At 39.8% G+C, this 17725-nt stretch overlaps 1 protein-coding gene across 1 annotated transcript in view; it reads left to right on the top strand.

Moving 5' to 3' along the window:
- The first annotated feature begins 10347 nt into the window (after positions 1–10347).
- LOC124861606 (neuronal membrane glycoprotein M6-b-like) overlaps positions 10348–17725 on the top strand; it is a 36404-nt gene continuing 29026 nt past the window's right edge. The window contains exon 1 of the mRNA XM_047355468.1: positions 10348–10531. Coding sequence (XP_047211424.1) covers positions 10363–10531 — 169 coding nt within the window. The 5' untranslated portion in view covers positions 10348–10362. The remainder of the gene's footprint in view (positions 10532–17725) is intronic.

Below are 17725 nucleotides of genomic sequence, written 5' to 3'. Positions count from 1 at the left end.
TGGCTTGGCTCGCTATTCCACTGGTTTTCTGACAATCAACTTAAATGCCCTCAGATGTCATTCAGTCTACCTATATACTTATAGTGCCGTGGAGAAATATTTGCCCCTTTACAGATTTCTTCTGGTCTTACTAATTTGGTCCCAGCTAAATGTTTAGAATCATCAAACAGGGTGCAGTTTTTGATGGTTTCATTTTCTAATGGTTTCCTGACCTTCCTCACCCTTTGTCTGTTGTTCCTAACTTACAGCTAAATTAGAAAGCCGCTGGTTTGATCCCATTAAGCCACTCATTCCAGTTTTTCCAAGCATGATTTCTCTCCTGACCCCCCTCTTCTGCGTCTCCGCCTCTCCTTTGCTGCCGTTTTCTACTCTAACATCTGTAACATCTGTTTTCAATAAGGCAGCAGGCCTATTTATGGCCTTCAGGCCGGTGCGAAGTTGAAAACAGACAGGATGTAGTCCAGTGAAATAATTCACTGCGGTGGAGAACCTGGGGGGCCATTTTTCTGCAAGAAGCTGTCCTGAACTACTTCGTCTTTTTGCCTGTTACTACTCCCAAACTGCAGCTCTCCTCATAATCATCTGCATCATCATCTCATCTTTCATCTGTTCCCCTCATCATCTCCCTTCTTGTTGCCTTCATCATTATTCTTTCCAACACCCCCTCCATGTATCCTCCTCCGTGAATTCACTCTTTGTGCTCTCTCTTTCTGCTGCAGCTCGTCTCTGCTCTGCTTTATGTGAAAAACCTATCTCCTCTTGCATCCTCTCCAGTGGATTTGCAGTGCACTGATTTGCAGGACAGAGATACTGAATGTAATGGCTGTCAGCAAACAGACTTCAAAGGTCCTCTCTTTTAATGACTTGCTTTACTTTGAAGGAATAATTGATTGCTCAGTCGGAGAAAACGAGAAAGTGGGACAATCTGCTGATCTAAACTGATGAAAAGGACAAACACTTGAGCTGCTGCAGTAGACACTTAGCAGAGAGGTGAATATCTGTTTTTAGGGTAGTGTTGTGGGTTTGCCAGACAGAAGCAGCTAAAACCAACGTTTTTCTTGAGTATCAGATCTATAAGCTCTTCACAAGGTTTATAATAGAGGAATCAGGAAGTTTATTTCAGGAAATTATTATTTCAACTTGTTGATGTTGCAGTCATTACATGCATACTTGGTTATAACTCCAAACAATGTACATTACCTGTATATTTCCATGGTAGGAGGATCAACAATCTTAAGAGCAGGAGTATCAAGGGAAAAAAGCTAGAAATATATACATTAAAGGTGCTGAGAGTCATGAAACAGGTTTATTGGGGTTTCTGACAAAAAAAAAAGTTACATTTTGGGCATTAATTGTGCTTTTTATTCTTCTTTTTCTTGCTTTTATGCTTCCTGCTGCAGGCTTTATTCTCTCGTCTCCTGCCAAGGTTAAGTTTTTCCTCTCCTACTCCAGCTTTTGCAGCATCTGTACATAATCTCCCTGTTAAACTCAGAGTTTTATTGCTGGATTAATCACTTTTACAGAACCTTTAAAAGAACGCAACCTGAAGCTTAGGGATTTAGTTTATTTTAGTTTCTGGCAAACCCACTTCTGGCTGTTAACCCCTTCAATATCTGTAACACTGAATCTCACACATGCAGATATTTAAAACTACTAATATAAATATAAATATTTGACAGGCTCTAATATACATACACCCCCACCTTTTGGATCAATGTCCCTTACCAGGTTGCAAAGAAACTAACATCATTCTGGCTGGATATTTGACCTCTGTTCTTGGCAGACTTGGTAGAGTTAATTTAAATTAGGTAGTTTCCTGCCACAAACTCAGCTCTTAAGTGTATTCCATAAATTTTCCACAAGATATATGTTAGAGCTCATAGAGGTGCATTCCAGAAGTTGTTGGCCTGGTTTATCCGTTTCAAAACCAGTTTTGATCCATAGCTCTGGAATCATTGCACCAGCTATCGCCCTCAGATGAACCAAAGGATGGGATGTTCAGGAATAACACCAGAAAAACTCCTACAAAACTTTTCTTCTCAAATGCCGTCTAATAGGCTTTTATGGTCAGATGTACAAATATTGAGCTGCGTGGCCACATGAACAAGAAAAATCTTTAGAGAAGTCAAAGCTAGGCTTTCAAACACAAGAACTTTGAACAGATGTCAAACATGGTGATGAGAGCATCATGCTGCAGAGCTGTTTTACCACCAGGGGTACTTCATGAGCGCACAAAAATAGATGAAATCCTGAAGACAGAGGACAACATCCAAATGTAAAATTTTCACCACAGATCCACATTTAGATGGTTAAAATTCAGACAAAACTGGGTTTTAGAACAGACAATAACACCAGAAACAAAATGGATAGGCCAGGTTAACAATGAACATCTGGAATGGCTTTGAACTCCAACTAATTGAAAATTTATGTGCTAGGCTTACAATCTGAGTTTGCGTCAGAAAAGCAGGCAGTTTATGTAAACTCTGCTATTACTGCTAAGAAGGGTGGTTAAAAATCCAGCCAGAATTATGCTAGAAGCTTGTTGATGGATACAAATATTGTGTAAATAAGGTATAACTTGCTATGGGCCATTTATCTGAATATTAGAGGTGGTGTATGTATATATTGGAGCCCACAAGCATGCAGCATGGAAAACCGATGGTTGAAATAAATTATTGTAAGCCTATTTAATGACATTCATACGCTTGATTAGCTTACATTTAAACTCTTGGATCACAGATTATTAGGGCTAATGATTCAAATATCCCCCTGTGTTCTGTGTTCCTCAGATTCTTTCCACCGATTTTCTTGTTCTTTTTGTCAAAATGTCAAGCACAGACCATCAGCCGCTCCAATTTTTCAGAATCAGTCATTTTTAAAAGGACCTGTTGCCGCGGCAACGTGGAGATGCAACAATCTTGGAGGTGGGTGTCATTTCAAATCTAGGCACATGCGAACAGTCATGCATCTTCCCTCACAAGCCCACGCAGGCAAAAGATAGACATCACATAAATATAGTATGACCCACAGGCAGTTTGGGGGGGGGGGGGGGGGGGGGGGGGGACAGCAGTCATGTCTCAGCCCCTCCTGCTCTTCTACCACCTCTGCAGGGAGATGAGCCTTGCCCTCTTTTGCATTTCCTCCACAGAGTGACTCATGCGGAGCGGCTCTCATCCCACGCTGCTGCTGCTGCATTTCTGTACAGTAGGTCACAGGTGCAGCAGCTCCTGTGTCACGCGACTCCTGCATGGGACGCATGACGTGAGCAGACAGTCTGAAGTAAAAGTGTGTGTTTTTGGCAGAAGGTCAGGATGGCGATGGCAGCGTAGCATCGTGTGGAGCAGACTGTGGGCCAAATCTGGGCCAGCAGGATTAGCCGCTTGTTGGATATAAATTGTTCAGAGGAGGGTGTGTGGGGATATAGGCAGGCGCATGTGTGCGGAGGTGTGCGTCGGAGTGCTGACAGGAGTCAGAAATTGTGAATAAATCTATAGGTGCGAGTTTTTATTTCTGCACATACTTCCAGGAGAGGGTGAGCATTAAGACAAGTGTTCAGTGTGAGTGTGTTAGTAAGAGATCAACACTGCCTTGCCAGAGCACACATTTAAAGAGAAACAATACATGCCAACTCTGAAATCAGGTGCAACGGCAGAGAAGGATGGGGCATGTTTGCATGAATTTTCATTAAACTTTTCTTCTCGATCAACAGTGGATAAAGACCGGAGGAGCTGATATCTGCTTCTGTAAAACTCCAGATCATAACAGGCCTGACCTGATTCTTTAAAGTGTTTGCATAATCCGTAAATCTTTACATTGTGTGTTGTAAATGTGGGTTTTTGAGATGGATTAACCTTTGTCAGCATCTGACGGTTCTGCTCTGGGATGAGAGGGAAGCGTCTCCTTGGCGACCGAAAGCTGAGGGTGGGGAGGGGGGATGAAAGTGGGTCATCATCATCACAGATTAAGGCCCCGGATCTGGATATATAGACATGCCTTTTTCAATTGACAAAGAAGATTTAAAACGTATCTTTCTCAGGTGAGAGATGAGCAAAGTTCGGAGCTGTAGCCTGAAGGTTTTCCTCTTTCAGGAAGCAGAAAGCTCATGAAATGTCAAGGATTAAAGTAAAGTCGGGGCGGTAGGTTCACGAAACTGTTGCTGAGTCGATGATCGTGCCTTTTTGCATGTTTATGTACACTTTGAGGGAGGGCCCATATATTTAATAAAAACATGAAGAGAAACCGACCTGTCATACAGGCGAGCTGCAGAAGGCTGCTGTCAAACAGATCACTGAATACGCAGAAAAAATAGAAAATACAGTCATGTGAAAATGAGGACACCCCATTAAATATTCAGTTGCTCCAAAAGAAATATTCCAATATTTATGTCTGATCTTTTTATAATTTATTTGGCTCTGGAAAGGAAGTTGATCTAATTACAGGCAAACAGTAAACATTTAAAGTGTTTTGATCATCAAACAAAAATTAAAACAAGTTAGGACACCCTACCCACTAATAGCTAGTGTTACCTCCTTGAAATAACTTCAGTCACATGCTTCTTGTCGCCATCCACCAGTTTCTGACATCAGTGAGGAACGTTTGCACCACTCTTCACTTTCAGCTCTAAGATGTTTGAGGGGGTTCCTGCTTGTTCAGTGAGTTTTGAGTCAACTCAGAGCATCTAAATGGGATTAAGAGCTGGGCTTTGACTAGACCCAGGACTTTACATTTCTTAATTCTCAGCCAGAGTTTCTTACAGATTATTTCATATTTTCCTCAGACAAACATGGTCAAATTTATGGTGGATTTTATCAGGATAAGCTGGTGAGGTCCTGCAGCAGCAAAGCATCCCCAAACCATGACACTTCCCCCTCCATGCTTCACAGTTACTACAACATGGAAGTACGTAATGTTAAACATCCTTAGTTCTGCTGCCTAAATAATCCAATTTTAGACTCATATGTAATGGTAGATTATTCCAGAACTCCTGGTGTTTGTCCAAGTTCTCTGCGGCAAACTTAAGTCTTGCCTTCATGTTTTCCTTGCAGTCCTTGCACACCTCTGATGCAAGTTAAACTTGTACAATCTCTTTCTGATTGTACAGACATGACCTTTCATATCAGCAGCAGTAATAGGTTATTGAAATCGGGCTCCGTACTTTTTTTTTTCCCTTAAATGAAAAAAAAAAACAAAAAACAGCCCCATTTCAGCAACTAAAAGGAAGAAAGCTGACACCATGTAAAATAACGCTTCTGCTTTCAGAAATGTGCCAATTTTGTTTTTATCTCTATATTTAAAGTGAATATTACAGGAAAACATGTTTTTGCAGCTCTATATTTATCGTATTTTGCAGCCTGGTTGCACAGAGAGGCCAAAGGAATCATAAATCATAAGTAAAGCAAAAACGCATTGGCACCTTTGTCTCATCTAAATAAAATCAACCTAGAAGCCCCTTCAGATGGAGGCAGATGCAGATAGCTCCAAGCAGCCCAGCAGACATCTCCCGAAGGATGGGTTAGCAAGCTCTGTGGGTCATGAAGAGGCCAGCCTCTGAAATCACACCACTATCCCAAAGATCGACCTCACTACAACCTAAACTGACTTTGAAGCCAAAAGCTTTCATCTGTGACCTCTTAGCTAAGTAGACTGACAAGTAAGACACAGAATGGACTTGAGCAGCGGGTCAGGAAGACAGTTTAAGGGTCCATGCAATGCCTACAGTGAGGCTGAGGAGGCACAGAGAAGCAGGATGTATGAAATCTGTTTAATGGTAATTTTAGTTTGTACGACTGATTTAGAGAGACCTTAGGTCAAATTTAGACACAATATTTCATCCTAATCTTTTTCTAAAACAGAATTTTATGTTTGTAGGTTCATTTCTCACTGTCATGTGTATTTACTGCAGCTGCACGGTATTAGGAAAACAATACATTGTAATATTAAAGTGAACAATTGCTTTTATTTTCACTTTTCTACCTTTGTTGCATCATATTGATGCTCCACAAAACAGATTTTCAGCAACTTACTCACTAAAATGTGTACTGAGCATGGCCTTTAAGGTCAGTAAATATCCATCTGATTAGTAATATTTTCATGAAGATCATGAATGCATGCAATATTGATAATGCCATGATGATTGTGATTCAGTATATTGTACATCTGCATTATGTACAGAGTTTTTCATCCTTCCCAGATGTTTCGTCTCACAGTAATTACTTTTCTCTGAAGTATTTGCCGTCACTAAAAAGATCTGAATCACTGCAGCTTGTCATAGTGAAAACAACAGTCTGTGGTATTCTGAGCTCAAACTGAGTCAGGTGTGGTGTATGTGGTTAGGACATTGGCACCCTTGGTAACAATCTGGGAAAATTAAATAGCGATTTTTCATAGCAGTAACATAAACTGAAAGTGAAAATGTAGAAAATGTCCTTTGATTTAATTTACTTTATGGAGTGGGGAAAAATCTGGGTTGCACGGTGGAACAGTGGTTAACCCTGTTGCCTTGCAGCAAGAAGGTTCAAATCCTGGCCTGGGCTCTACATGGAGTATGCATGTTCTCCACATGGGCTCCCTCAGGGTACTCCTGCTTCCTTCAGCAGTTACTGGCTGGTTACTCCAAATTGTCCACAGGTATAGGTGTGTGTCTGCCCATGAGTTTTCTTTTCCCTCATTTAGTTTTACTGGTTTACAGAAACATCCAGAAACTGTTTTTCCATACAAGTTCACAACTGCTTACATGTATATTCCTCATCAATGTTGTAGAATATGAGTTCCTCTTACTTCACTTTAATGAGGAAAGACAGGCCTTTGACAAGCCTTCATGGCTTTGCCTTTAATGGACTTGGGGAGGCAGATAAGAACGTTTCTGCAGCTCTGCAGGATCATAGTCTACAATAAAATTCCTTTTGAAGCGCAGTAACTTGTAAAGTATTCCCTTGATTCGTGATTCAGCACCACCAGCTGGTGCATGGGTCATTTCTGAGCACGAGGCTTCAAAATATGTTTACATTTAAAACACTGACATTTACCCACAAAAAAACAAGTATGATGTATATGATCCAAACTCTTCACATACTGTCTGTGCTGTTATAGAGCTGAAGGGGGTTGCTGTAAATCATTGTATTTTCCAGAAATCCACTCCATTGATACGTTCAGGATAAAACAGTGCATGTCTCGAGGGACCCCGCTCATTTTGTTAGCATCTTTGATCTAGATTATCTGAGTGGAGATGGATTGCCATGTAATTTAGGGCAGATATGTATTGTACCCAGGGGGCAGAAACTGCTGATTTTGGGACTGTAAGGTTTTAGTGAAACATCTGAACAATGAGAAGATGTACTTCCTGATTTGTTTACTGGTCTGTATTCTTCTATGACATCACACAAGGTTAGCGCATAAAGACCAGGAGATCCTTGACTATTCCTCTTTGTACGACCCTGGCCTGGGTCTTCTCTTAGTCACTTTTCTCTTCAGCTCAGGTCTGAAGAACTAAGATTACTGTGGAAGAAGATTGGTGTTGTTTCTGAGGAACCATTCCTCTGTTCATTTATTAATTTTAGGCCATTTCTCTGCCAAAAGATTCAGGTTTTTTAACATCTTAGTATTTTATTTAAAATAAATCTTAAAACCACACAGTATCCCTGGACTTCCAAAGGTTGTAGGATCTTTGGAAGTGAAACAGGCCCACAGCATTACGTATCCGCCGCTGTTCTTAACAGTGAGCTGGAGATGGTTTCTATCCACTGTTTAAGACCAAAAAAAGAGTGATATTTGCCAAAAGGCTCAATCTTAGTCCCATCTAACCAAACTACATGGTTCCAGTTAAAGTACCAGTACAGTTTGGTCATGTTTTTCTTCTGGTATAATAATTGTTTTGTAGACTTGGTGACCTCAAGATGCCACTCTTTGCTGCACTTCTACAATACTGAGATTTTTTTGACCACCCTTTTTCCACCCTTTTCACTGTATGTGTTGCCAACATAAACTTGGGTCCTCGTCCAGTCTTGTTTGCTACAGCTCCTGTGGTTCAAAGCCTTTTTAGGCGGTAGATTCGAGCAAATTTAGCAAACCACTGTTTTCCTTCTAACCATTTTGCCAGAGGATCAAAACACATATGACAATCTGTAAAGTATTCTGAACAGAGAAACAGTTTTTGTATTATTCTAGGGCAGAATAAGAGATTTCCGATTTTTTCCGTGTTTCGCAGAGCTGGGCTAAAGTCCAATGACTGATCGTTGTGTGTGTGTGTGTGTGTGTGTGTGTGTGTGTGTGTGACAACGTGGTGGTAAAGAGTGCCAGGGAGCACTGTATCTCATCTTCTGGACAAGCCCTTAATCTGTGTGACCCAGTGAGGATTACGGGGGTTCTGTAATAAAAGGGGACTGGAAGCGGACCTTTCAGACCTGATAACTCCTAACCTTGTTTACATCTGCTTCTTTAAATGCATTTTCTTTTCTTCCTAAATATTTAATTAATATAAACTATTTCCTGTGATCTTTCCAGGATGAAATTGGTTGATAAAAGAGAGATATTTTATGGGTTTAGAAGCATGTAATGAATATATCTGTGTTATTGTGTTGATTACATTACCCTCAGTGATAAGAAATTAACTGTAGTTTGCACTAATGTGATGATTTATACAGCCAGAGAATAAATGCTGCCTACATGCAGCTCAATATTTAATCAGATTGAAATAGAAATAGATAAATCACTGTCTTGGCTCACTATATTTTCTTAATATCCTCTTTAAACCCACATTTACAGTCTTCTCTTTTTTGAGTGTGGTTCACAGCCTTTTAAGAGTCTACAGATTCTGATATTGATACCAGAAGACAAACATTGAGCCATTTAAGCCACAGAGAAAATTAATATTTGGCATTTTTTGTGTGATTGCTGAAACAAATGAACAATACCTAATATAAAAAAAGAAATTACCTTTCTTTGCATGTTATTAACCAGACAAAGCACACTAGGTAGTTGGAGCAATAAATTATACCTTTTTTTGTTGGTTTATATTTTTAACCTGTTTTTCATGGTGAGAGTTGGTCATTTATTCAGCGCATGATATTCCCTTTTAGCTTTGAAGTCAGACAGTCAGTGTGAAAGGAGACCCTCCCTAATTCACAGACATATGGTGCAGAGTGGGTGTTAATTTCTGCCCTCGGGGTAAATGGAGCCACTAAATGTCCTATATGTCATATCTGTTCATGTGTGTGGTGTTTTGCATCTTGGGGGTAGGGGGTGTTCCAGTGCAGCCATCACTGTCTGTACTGTCTGGTGTGTTGGTGGGTGTTTGTGTGTGCAGGAGAGGGGGATTTCCTGGACACATCGGTGGGTTGAGCTTTGTCTGAAACAGGACCACGTGGGCCTGTATTAAAACCTCATTTAAGAGGATTCAGGACAGATGGTGTGCCATTGTTTGAGAATGTGTTTGTATTAGAAAACGGGGTGGGTGATAGAAACTGAACCCCCACTCCCTTTCCCTTTAATCCTTTATTTTTGAATAAAAACACCACACCCACTTTTGACCACTTCAAGGCAGCACTTACTCACCTTGAGTTTTTATTGGATTGTGTGGACCAATCAGCAGGCAAACCTTGAAGACAACCAAAGGAACCCTCTCTTAAGTGAAGCAAGGCACATGGCTGTTTAGCTGCTAAGGAGCTCCGATTGGTTAGAAAGTAATCCAATCAAAGCTGAAATCAACTTAAGTGAAGCGGTTTGCACAATGAGAGAAAAGCAACTTTGAGAGAATTAAAGTGTCCCACATCATCCTTTGGTTTTGTACCTCCATATTTTAGTTATGTGGCATGCTTTAACCTGTGCTATTCCTTAACAATTAGATTCGCAGCCCCAAACTCAACTACTACCAGACTTTGCACTCCTTTGCCCATCCTTTCCTGTACGCTTGGTTTCTCACTCAGATCAGCAGATGGAGAGGGGGCGGTGAGCGCATTCGTGCATGTATGTGAGGCTGTGTGGAGGGTATTCATGCTTGCTTACCCATGAGTTTGCATATTTACATATCCTGGATATCGTATCTTTAAATGTTGCCCTGCTTCAAAGAGACAATCAGTAAGAATAAAACAATCAGCTGCTGGCAGGTTTGCAGGCATGCAGCTGCTTATGGAAAGGTTTGCATTGTTTTAAGTGGAAATGAAGCACAATCATAAAGGTGCACTTGGAGGCCTATCTGCAATCATCTTTAGGTGGAGGAACTAATCTGCATGGGTGAAATAAATCCGGTCTGTCCTCGCATTTGCATTTTGAAGCTGGATTGCTAATATACATGGAGAGAGAGAGAGTATGCTAAGCTGAAACGAGGAGGAGAGAGGGAGAGACAGAAGGGGGAGGGGGCGTGAGTGTATGAGAGAGAGGGAGCATCAAGTCACCAGAACAGGCTCCACTGTTAACTCTGCTAAGGTTCGAGCACAAGCACCAGGAGCCCAAATTGCGCTTAAAATAATGGATGGGACAAAGCCGGCCATGGAGTCCAACGCCGAGGAGACCCAAGACGAGGGGCAGGAGAGCAAAGGTACGCTCAAGCACCCGCTGTCATTTGCGCGTTTTCCTTTTTTTTTTCTCCTGTGTTTTTTGCGTATGCGCCAGCCCTGAGCGGTTTAACCTACTTGCTACGGCGACACAATAGCGCTGGTGTTTTTTGTCATTTCAGGGCATTTAAGTGGCAGTGAGAATGTATTTGCTGTAGGATAAACATAACAGATAATCCTCGCACTTTTTGCAGGTCTTTTAACGTTTAAGGCGCTGCTTTTATGCGGATTTAGAGGTGGGTGGAGGGAAATAAGGTGGACGGTGGAATGATGGATAGAGGAAGGGATTCAGTCTGGGTTTACGGAGCGTGCATTGATGCCAATTTGCTTTTTCGCTGCTGTACCATCATGAGTTTATTTGTGCCTAATGAGCGGCTAATAAGGACAGAGGTTGCGCCGCTGCTGTGCGCTGCGCTGCGTGCGCGGCTGCATTGTTCTCCTCCAGGTGGATCCTCCCGCCTCCTGCAACCGCTTCGATTATTATCGGGGGCGCTCACTGAGAGGCTTCGAGTCTGATCTGTCAGCGGCGTGGTTAATGCGGGTCGCTGCAACAGAAGATGTTGGTTCTGGCGCTCTCAGCGATCAGTTCCAGTCACTGAAAAACAAACGAGCAGCGACGCTCTTGGCGCAGATGTTCGGCTGTGCCGATCATTTCCAAGCCCCCATAGACATGCATGTTAAAGAGGACACAGATTCCTTTGTAGACTTATGAGAGGAGCCACTGCTTGTGCGCATCAGAAATCCAAATTATTTGATCAGGTTTGTTTTAAAATTGCAATAAAATGTAACATCTTTCCTCTGAAATCACGCTCAAACTGTTGCTCATATTAAATGGTGCGATGTGTAGGCGTGTCCGTGTGCGTTGAAGGAATCAAGGCTGTGCAGAGTGGATGTGACGGATTTGTCAGCCTATAGTGGCTTTGTAGTAGAAACAGTTTACTGTGGTCATTCTGCAGAAATTCAGTCTTACTATATATGAATGTCCAGCCAGGGCCGGCTTTACGATGATGGGGGGGCCCCTAGGCCAGAGCCAAATTTGAAGCCTATGCTTGTTTTATGCTTGAAAGGTACCATGGGTTGCTAGATTTTGGTATTTGTCCTTTCGAAAAATATCCTCATAAAGACACATTTTCTACAGATGTCCTCCTCCGTACTAAAATGTTACAGTAACTATGCCAGGCCTGTATGTGGCGATGTTACCTTCACTGAAATACAACAGAAACAACAGAGAAGGTACGGAGCTTTTGTTATATCTAATGTGTCCAAGGTGGCTCCTGGTTGATTCGACCCAAATATGAATTGCCATTTAGTCCCTCCCACTTTCCAGTTGGTAACTGTAAACACTGTAATTCGGTATTTTTATGAATTTGTATGAATAAATGGTCATAAAGTTGCTCAAATCTCACATGTGATTTCATTCAGTTGTACATTTTTGTATGAAAACTTTCTATTTCCATTTATTCCCATTTATTGTAGCTCTAAACCTTGTATACAAGTTTACTCTTCTAAAATAATTGTATAATAAATTATGGCCCCTGATCAATTAAAAAGTACTTTAGAGAGTTCCTACCGGTGGATATAATTCAGTGATGCTAAATAACCTGATTTCCTTCACCTAATATCAGATTAGTATTATGTGAGCCTATTCAGATTTACAGATTTATTACATTTTCAATGAACACAAATGAGTGAATTATCTCCATTTTCCACTCAACTAGAAATTGTCATTGTTTAGGAATAAAGTATCTCTTGCTACTAGAAGGCTCTGAGTTATTTCACCCTTTCACAAATTTGTACACTCATTTCATAACCATGTACTGAAACTGTTACTAATTAGTTCATTTATGTTTGTAATAAATTACCTTTCTGAATTACTGAGATAAATAGTCCCACAAATGCCCAAATATCATATATATTTTTATTTTATGTATATTATTTCTTTAATTTTCATTTTTTCAGTTCTTATCCCCAATTGGACCTGTTGACTCAATTGGAGTATGACCCCAGATCAAACCAAAATAACCAAGAACTCTCCTGATGTTTGATATTATTCATTGGAGTCACATAACCACATTTCCTTTGAGAACATTATGAGAAGACGTGAGAGAAAAAAAGACTTTAAATCATCATGTCAAAGTGGGTACAAAGCCTCTCCATATTTGATACGAAACTTCACGTGGCAGACTGCTTCAGGGTCTACCAAATCAACCGAAGGACCAAATGATGATTTAAAATGGTTTGGCCAGTAGGACCAGAGGGACCTGGGTGTTACTTATTACTCAGTTCTGACTTCTGAGATAAATTAAAACATTGGTGGGCCTGGGCTGCCACATCATAGGAAGTTATGCAATTCCAATAATAATCTGGATATCACAATGTAGATATAAGCAGTGGTAACTTCACATTTCCCTCACTCCTCACTTTCTCTTCTGTCAACATCTGCAACATTAACATAAAAATTGAAGACAATATCCTCCACTAAGTTTAACTCAGGTAAAGTTGTGGGACAAAAGCTCAAAATGGTTCCATTTTTTTCTGTGGCATCTAGCATAGAATGTAACAGTGGGCCTTCACGAAGTAGGCCGCTACATTATCATTTGTATTTCTCTCCAGACATCCAGACACCAGAAAACTCCGTTTGCATGTAAATAAAAGGTGCAAATGCAACAGATAACGTTATTTTTGCTAAATATCTGTTGCTAGTGTGGGCAGGGCTTGAGAGGTGAAACAAAATAAAGTATCATTAACAAATTCTTATCCATCATCAGTCAGACTGCAACTTAGTGTTTAAATTCTCAATCTAAATATTACCAACTCCACATAACTCAAGCATGAGCAAACCTGGCAACCAGTGCATGAACAGTATTGAGTTACAGAAAGCAACAGCAGAACGTAATTAAATGTTCTGATGCTTTGACTCAATTCACTACTAAGTATTGAAGCATTGGGTCTTCATTCTTTTGAGGACTATAAAGTCCCTGCACCATTACGATCTCTTGTAAAGATACTTTACATGGTTCATGCTGCAGAGTTTGGCTCATGACCCAGTGATATTGCTGGGTCACGGTCTTGTCTATGACGTGAGGAGCTGGAGAGTTCGATATCCCTTGGCATTGAGACTTTACATCATCTTCTCCTGAGGCAAACAGCTACGCACCAACCACTATCCAATGAAAGCCTTTAATCGTGCAACTTTATTTGACAGAGTGGGTGAGCTTATGCGAAATCCCTGAGGATAGTTAAGCAAGAGGACAATGATATTTATATCTAGCTATTAGGCCTCTGAATTCCTTAATCACAGTTTTCCATGGAAGCAGTGAGATTATTGACATACTTTCACCCAGTTTGGCTTCTGCAGCCTGGACTGCTGTGCTCCAGGTGTGTTTATATGCAAAAAGAAAAAAAATTGTGAGAGATTAGGAAGATTGCATGTTTGTTGTTGCAATCATTTGACATCTGGAATGTGACCAAGCTTGCAGCATCCATTAAGAAGCTGAAGATTTGCAGTGGGGGGGCAAGAAGGCGAGAGTTGTCACTTAAGGAGCTTGTGTCAGGGGGTGCCAAGGCTTTTGAATCAGAGAGCCCAAGTTTACTTCCAGATGCATAATGAAGAACTGCTTTGTATATTCTCCAGGGTCCACAGATAGAGTGACATGTCTATATATTCCTATGAAATCAGCCCACAGACAATATAAAGGCAGATGCATTTGATTCATGTAAATAAAAATGAAAATTACATCTAACGGCATGAGATGGCATAACATTACACCACAATATTTCCTGTCAAAATGAACTGCAAAGCACTATCCAGCTGCAGTCAGCAAGTGAAGTGACTTCATCTGGAGAAATAATGATGCTACTTAGTTAAAGTTAGTTGAAATATACTTTGTCTTATCAGTCTCAGCTCTGACAGTAATCAATTAATGAGTAAATGCTGTCATTTAATCAGGGAGCCATCTTATTGCATAAAACACAGAGAGAGAACAGATTTATTTATAAAGAAAATATGGATTTTTTTCTCCAAATACTATTATTGACAGTTTAATTAAAACTGATACCAGTTACTTACAGAATAACTGATTAACGCATTATTAATTACACTAATGCATTTAAATGATTCATTAAGTGCAGACAAAACTACTTGAAAGAGAACTAAAAATAAAAGTTTAGAGTATTATTAGTTGATCAAAGGTCTAACTATTTCCAAAGTATATCAGTATTTCTCTTTTTCTCTCTCTGAAGCATCATTTGGACAGCTAAATACCCTTGTTAATTAAAGAGAATGCTTGGAGAACTTAAATGGACAAGAACCTTTTACATCTACCAGAAGTCCACCTTGGAGAAATGGATAAGATACACCTTACTTTGACCTGAGTTTTCATCTGGCACCTCTTAACAGACTGGACTGGTCCCTGGGCCTGTGGTTCTGAATGGACATTTTTCAATATCCTCTCTTTGGAATACAGAACCAAATTACAAACAGTGCCAAAAAGTAACCTTGCGGGATGTGTTGAGTTTTTTCTCAGCCACACATGCATGAAGCAAAAAATAACAAAGCTTGCTGGAACCTTGAAATAAAAAGTAAACTGGGTGGAGTTGCGGTTCGTTCAATGTCTATTGTCATGCATTAAAAGGAGACAGAAAGGAATCCCTTCAGTTTATCTGTCTAAATATTAAAATTTACCCTAAATTAATAACCTGGTCATTTCAACAACTTACAGAGTTCTAAACTAGCAAATAAATCAACGACTTGTAGAAAACAATATATTCAGAGAAATTCACAATGGCTGCAGGATCATAAATACATATTCTGACAGTCTCATGCCCATAGCTTTAGGGATAATAGATTATTGTTAGCTCAATCTATTATCATGATGAAGGCATTCTGGCAGATAAATGGGCAAAAAGTGAGATTTTTGAGTCATCCATATCGCTACAGTCATAAGGGAACTTTGAAGGTGAGTTTTTTAAGCTCTGCACCCTGTTGTATGTCAGTTTCAGTATATTCGAGACTATTTGAAGGAAGAAAAGAAATTCTTCTCTGGTAAAACACTGCTTGTTGGGCTGGTTGGCAACTCTGTTACATTAGCAGTGAAGAAGCATCTCTCTCTTAAATCATTTCTATGGCAGCATTTTGGGTAGTCAGTAGAAAATGTAACCATGCTAGAGAAGAGAATGCCTCGACTGGCTAACCTTCAGCCACTAACTCTAAAGATAGCATCTACTTTGTAGTATCCTGTTGGTGCTAAATTAAAGGGTCTTGGTAGCTCACGGTTTTTAAATTGTCTTAGTTGCAACTGGATGACTCTACAATGAACACAGATTCTTTAAAAACAACTGCTAGAGATTAATGAAAACTTTATTTTGTCTTTGTAATGTTTTGGTATGAGGTTTATAGATTCTGTAAAACACAGTTTATGATTTCTGAAACCTTTGACTTAGAAAAAAAAAACACAAAAAAAATGAAGATTCGTAGTTTCCTGAAAATATTGTCACTTTTCCAGGAGCCCAGTATTGTGCATCGTTGCATCTGGTGAGCTGGATATAGTGTTTCACCTCTATTATCCAACGTAAACATCAGGTTTGCATTTAGTTAGTCAGTCTCTCTGCTGTGGCTTCATTTTTAAACAGGACCCGTCCACCATGGAGACGGGTTGGTATGAGATTCTTGTGGTATGATGAACTTGTATAAAAATATTACAGTTTCATGGTAACATAAACAAATAAAACAAAAATGTACAATGTGATCTAATTCTTTGCCAACTGTAGTTTAAAAACAATGTTATCAAAATAATAGCGCTGAATAGTTATTTTCCTCTTTGCTCTCTTCTTCTATTTAGTAAACAAATGCTGTCTTATTTTGGATTATTTGCCTTAAATGCCATAAATAAGATGTCTCTCTGTTTCAGTACATCTGAACCAAATAATGTGGTCATTAGCAGGATGCTGTGGAACTTGACTACCCCTGCCATAGAAGATGGTTGTATCGCATCAACAATGCTGTTAAAGTGCATTTTCTAGATTTTGCGTGATGCATGCTGAGAATAATTCAAAACTGGAACATGCAACATGGATTATAGCCTGTACAGAGGCATAGTGTTAGTTGGCATAGATGTTTGTGCATGATTTCATACTATAATCCGTTATCTGGCGGCACACAGAGCAATAATGAGACATCAGCTCAGCTCTCACAATTACCTGTTTTAATTAGTATGACACAATTTGATTAGACAACACACACTGTCATGATTTTACTTTGCTTTGAACATGGTTTCCTGAGGCAGAGTGCTTACTTTTGATCTGTGCCGCTCTTTGCTGTAAATGAGTGGCCTGTTGTAGTGCGTGCTTACATAACGCAGTGCTGGCTTACCGTCCCTTCATTATGATGTTCAGATCAGAACCATAACACATTACATCATCGTCTGGAAGGGTGCAGGTTTTGTTGCATTTTCTGTGTGGCGGGGCAGAGCCGCCGAAACAACGGCAGTCATGCTTAAATCAGAGCTGCAGGTTTATTTGACCTCTTTAATAATGTCAGGGATATTTAACCAGAGCAGAGAACATATTTATTCTTCCGAGATGTTTTTAGGTGCAACGTTGGCAGACAAAGTAGCCAGGGATGGAAGCCTTTTGATAAAATTTGGAAAACATGTTTGGAGCACTTTGAATTTGGGCTGCGGAGGTTGCATTTTCCTGTCTGACATATATCCAGGTCAGACTGTTTCCATGGATATTTTTAGGAAAATCAGAATATTTTTGCACCTAAACATAAAACTACGACAATTATTTTCTGTTTTCTGTCACATGTGGTATACTGACTCAATGTTTTAAATGCTGGCTTCAGATTTCTATTTTTATCAACAATCGTAGAGCTGTCAGTATTGGTTTTTGCCTAATTTTAATTTAGGTTGAAAACAGAAGATCTAATTCCAAATCCCGAAAAAATACACACAGTTGCAACACTTGTGCAAAAACACAATGGAATCAAGTACGAACACAAAAAGTTAAAGTCAAATCATTGTAAATCATACAACTGATTTTTATGTCAGAAAAGCTAGTTATTTGAACCTCTGCTAAGAAAATGTAATATTAAAAGTTACAATAACGTTACTTATGATGTAAGGAGCAAACCATTGCTCTCTAAGAAAGATCTTAAAGCCAGACTATAAGAGAGAGAA

The sequence above is a fragment of the Girardinichthys multiradiatus genome, chromosome 24 (assembly GCF_021462225.1).
Source record: "Girardinichthys multiradiatus isolate DD_20200921_A chromosome 24, DD_fGirMul_XY1, whole genome shotgun sequence".
Lineage (NCBI taxonomy): Eukaryota > Metazoa > Chordata > Actinopteri > Cyprinodontiformes > Goodeidae > Girardinichthys > Girardinichthys multiradiatus.
The sequence above is the reverse complement of the archived record's forward strand: the minus strand, read 5'-3'. Positions and strand labels throughout refer to the sequence as shown.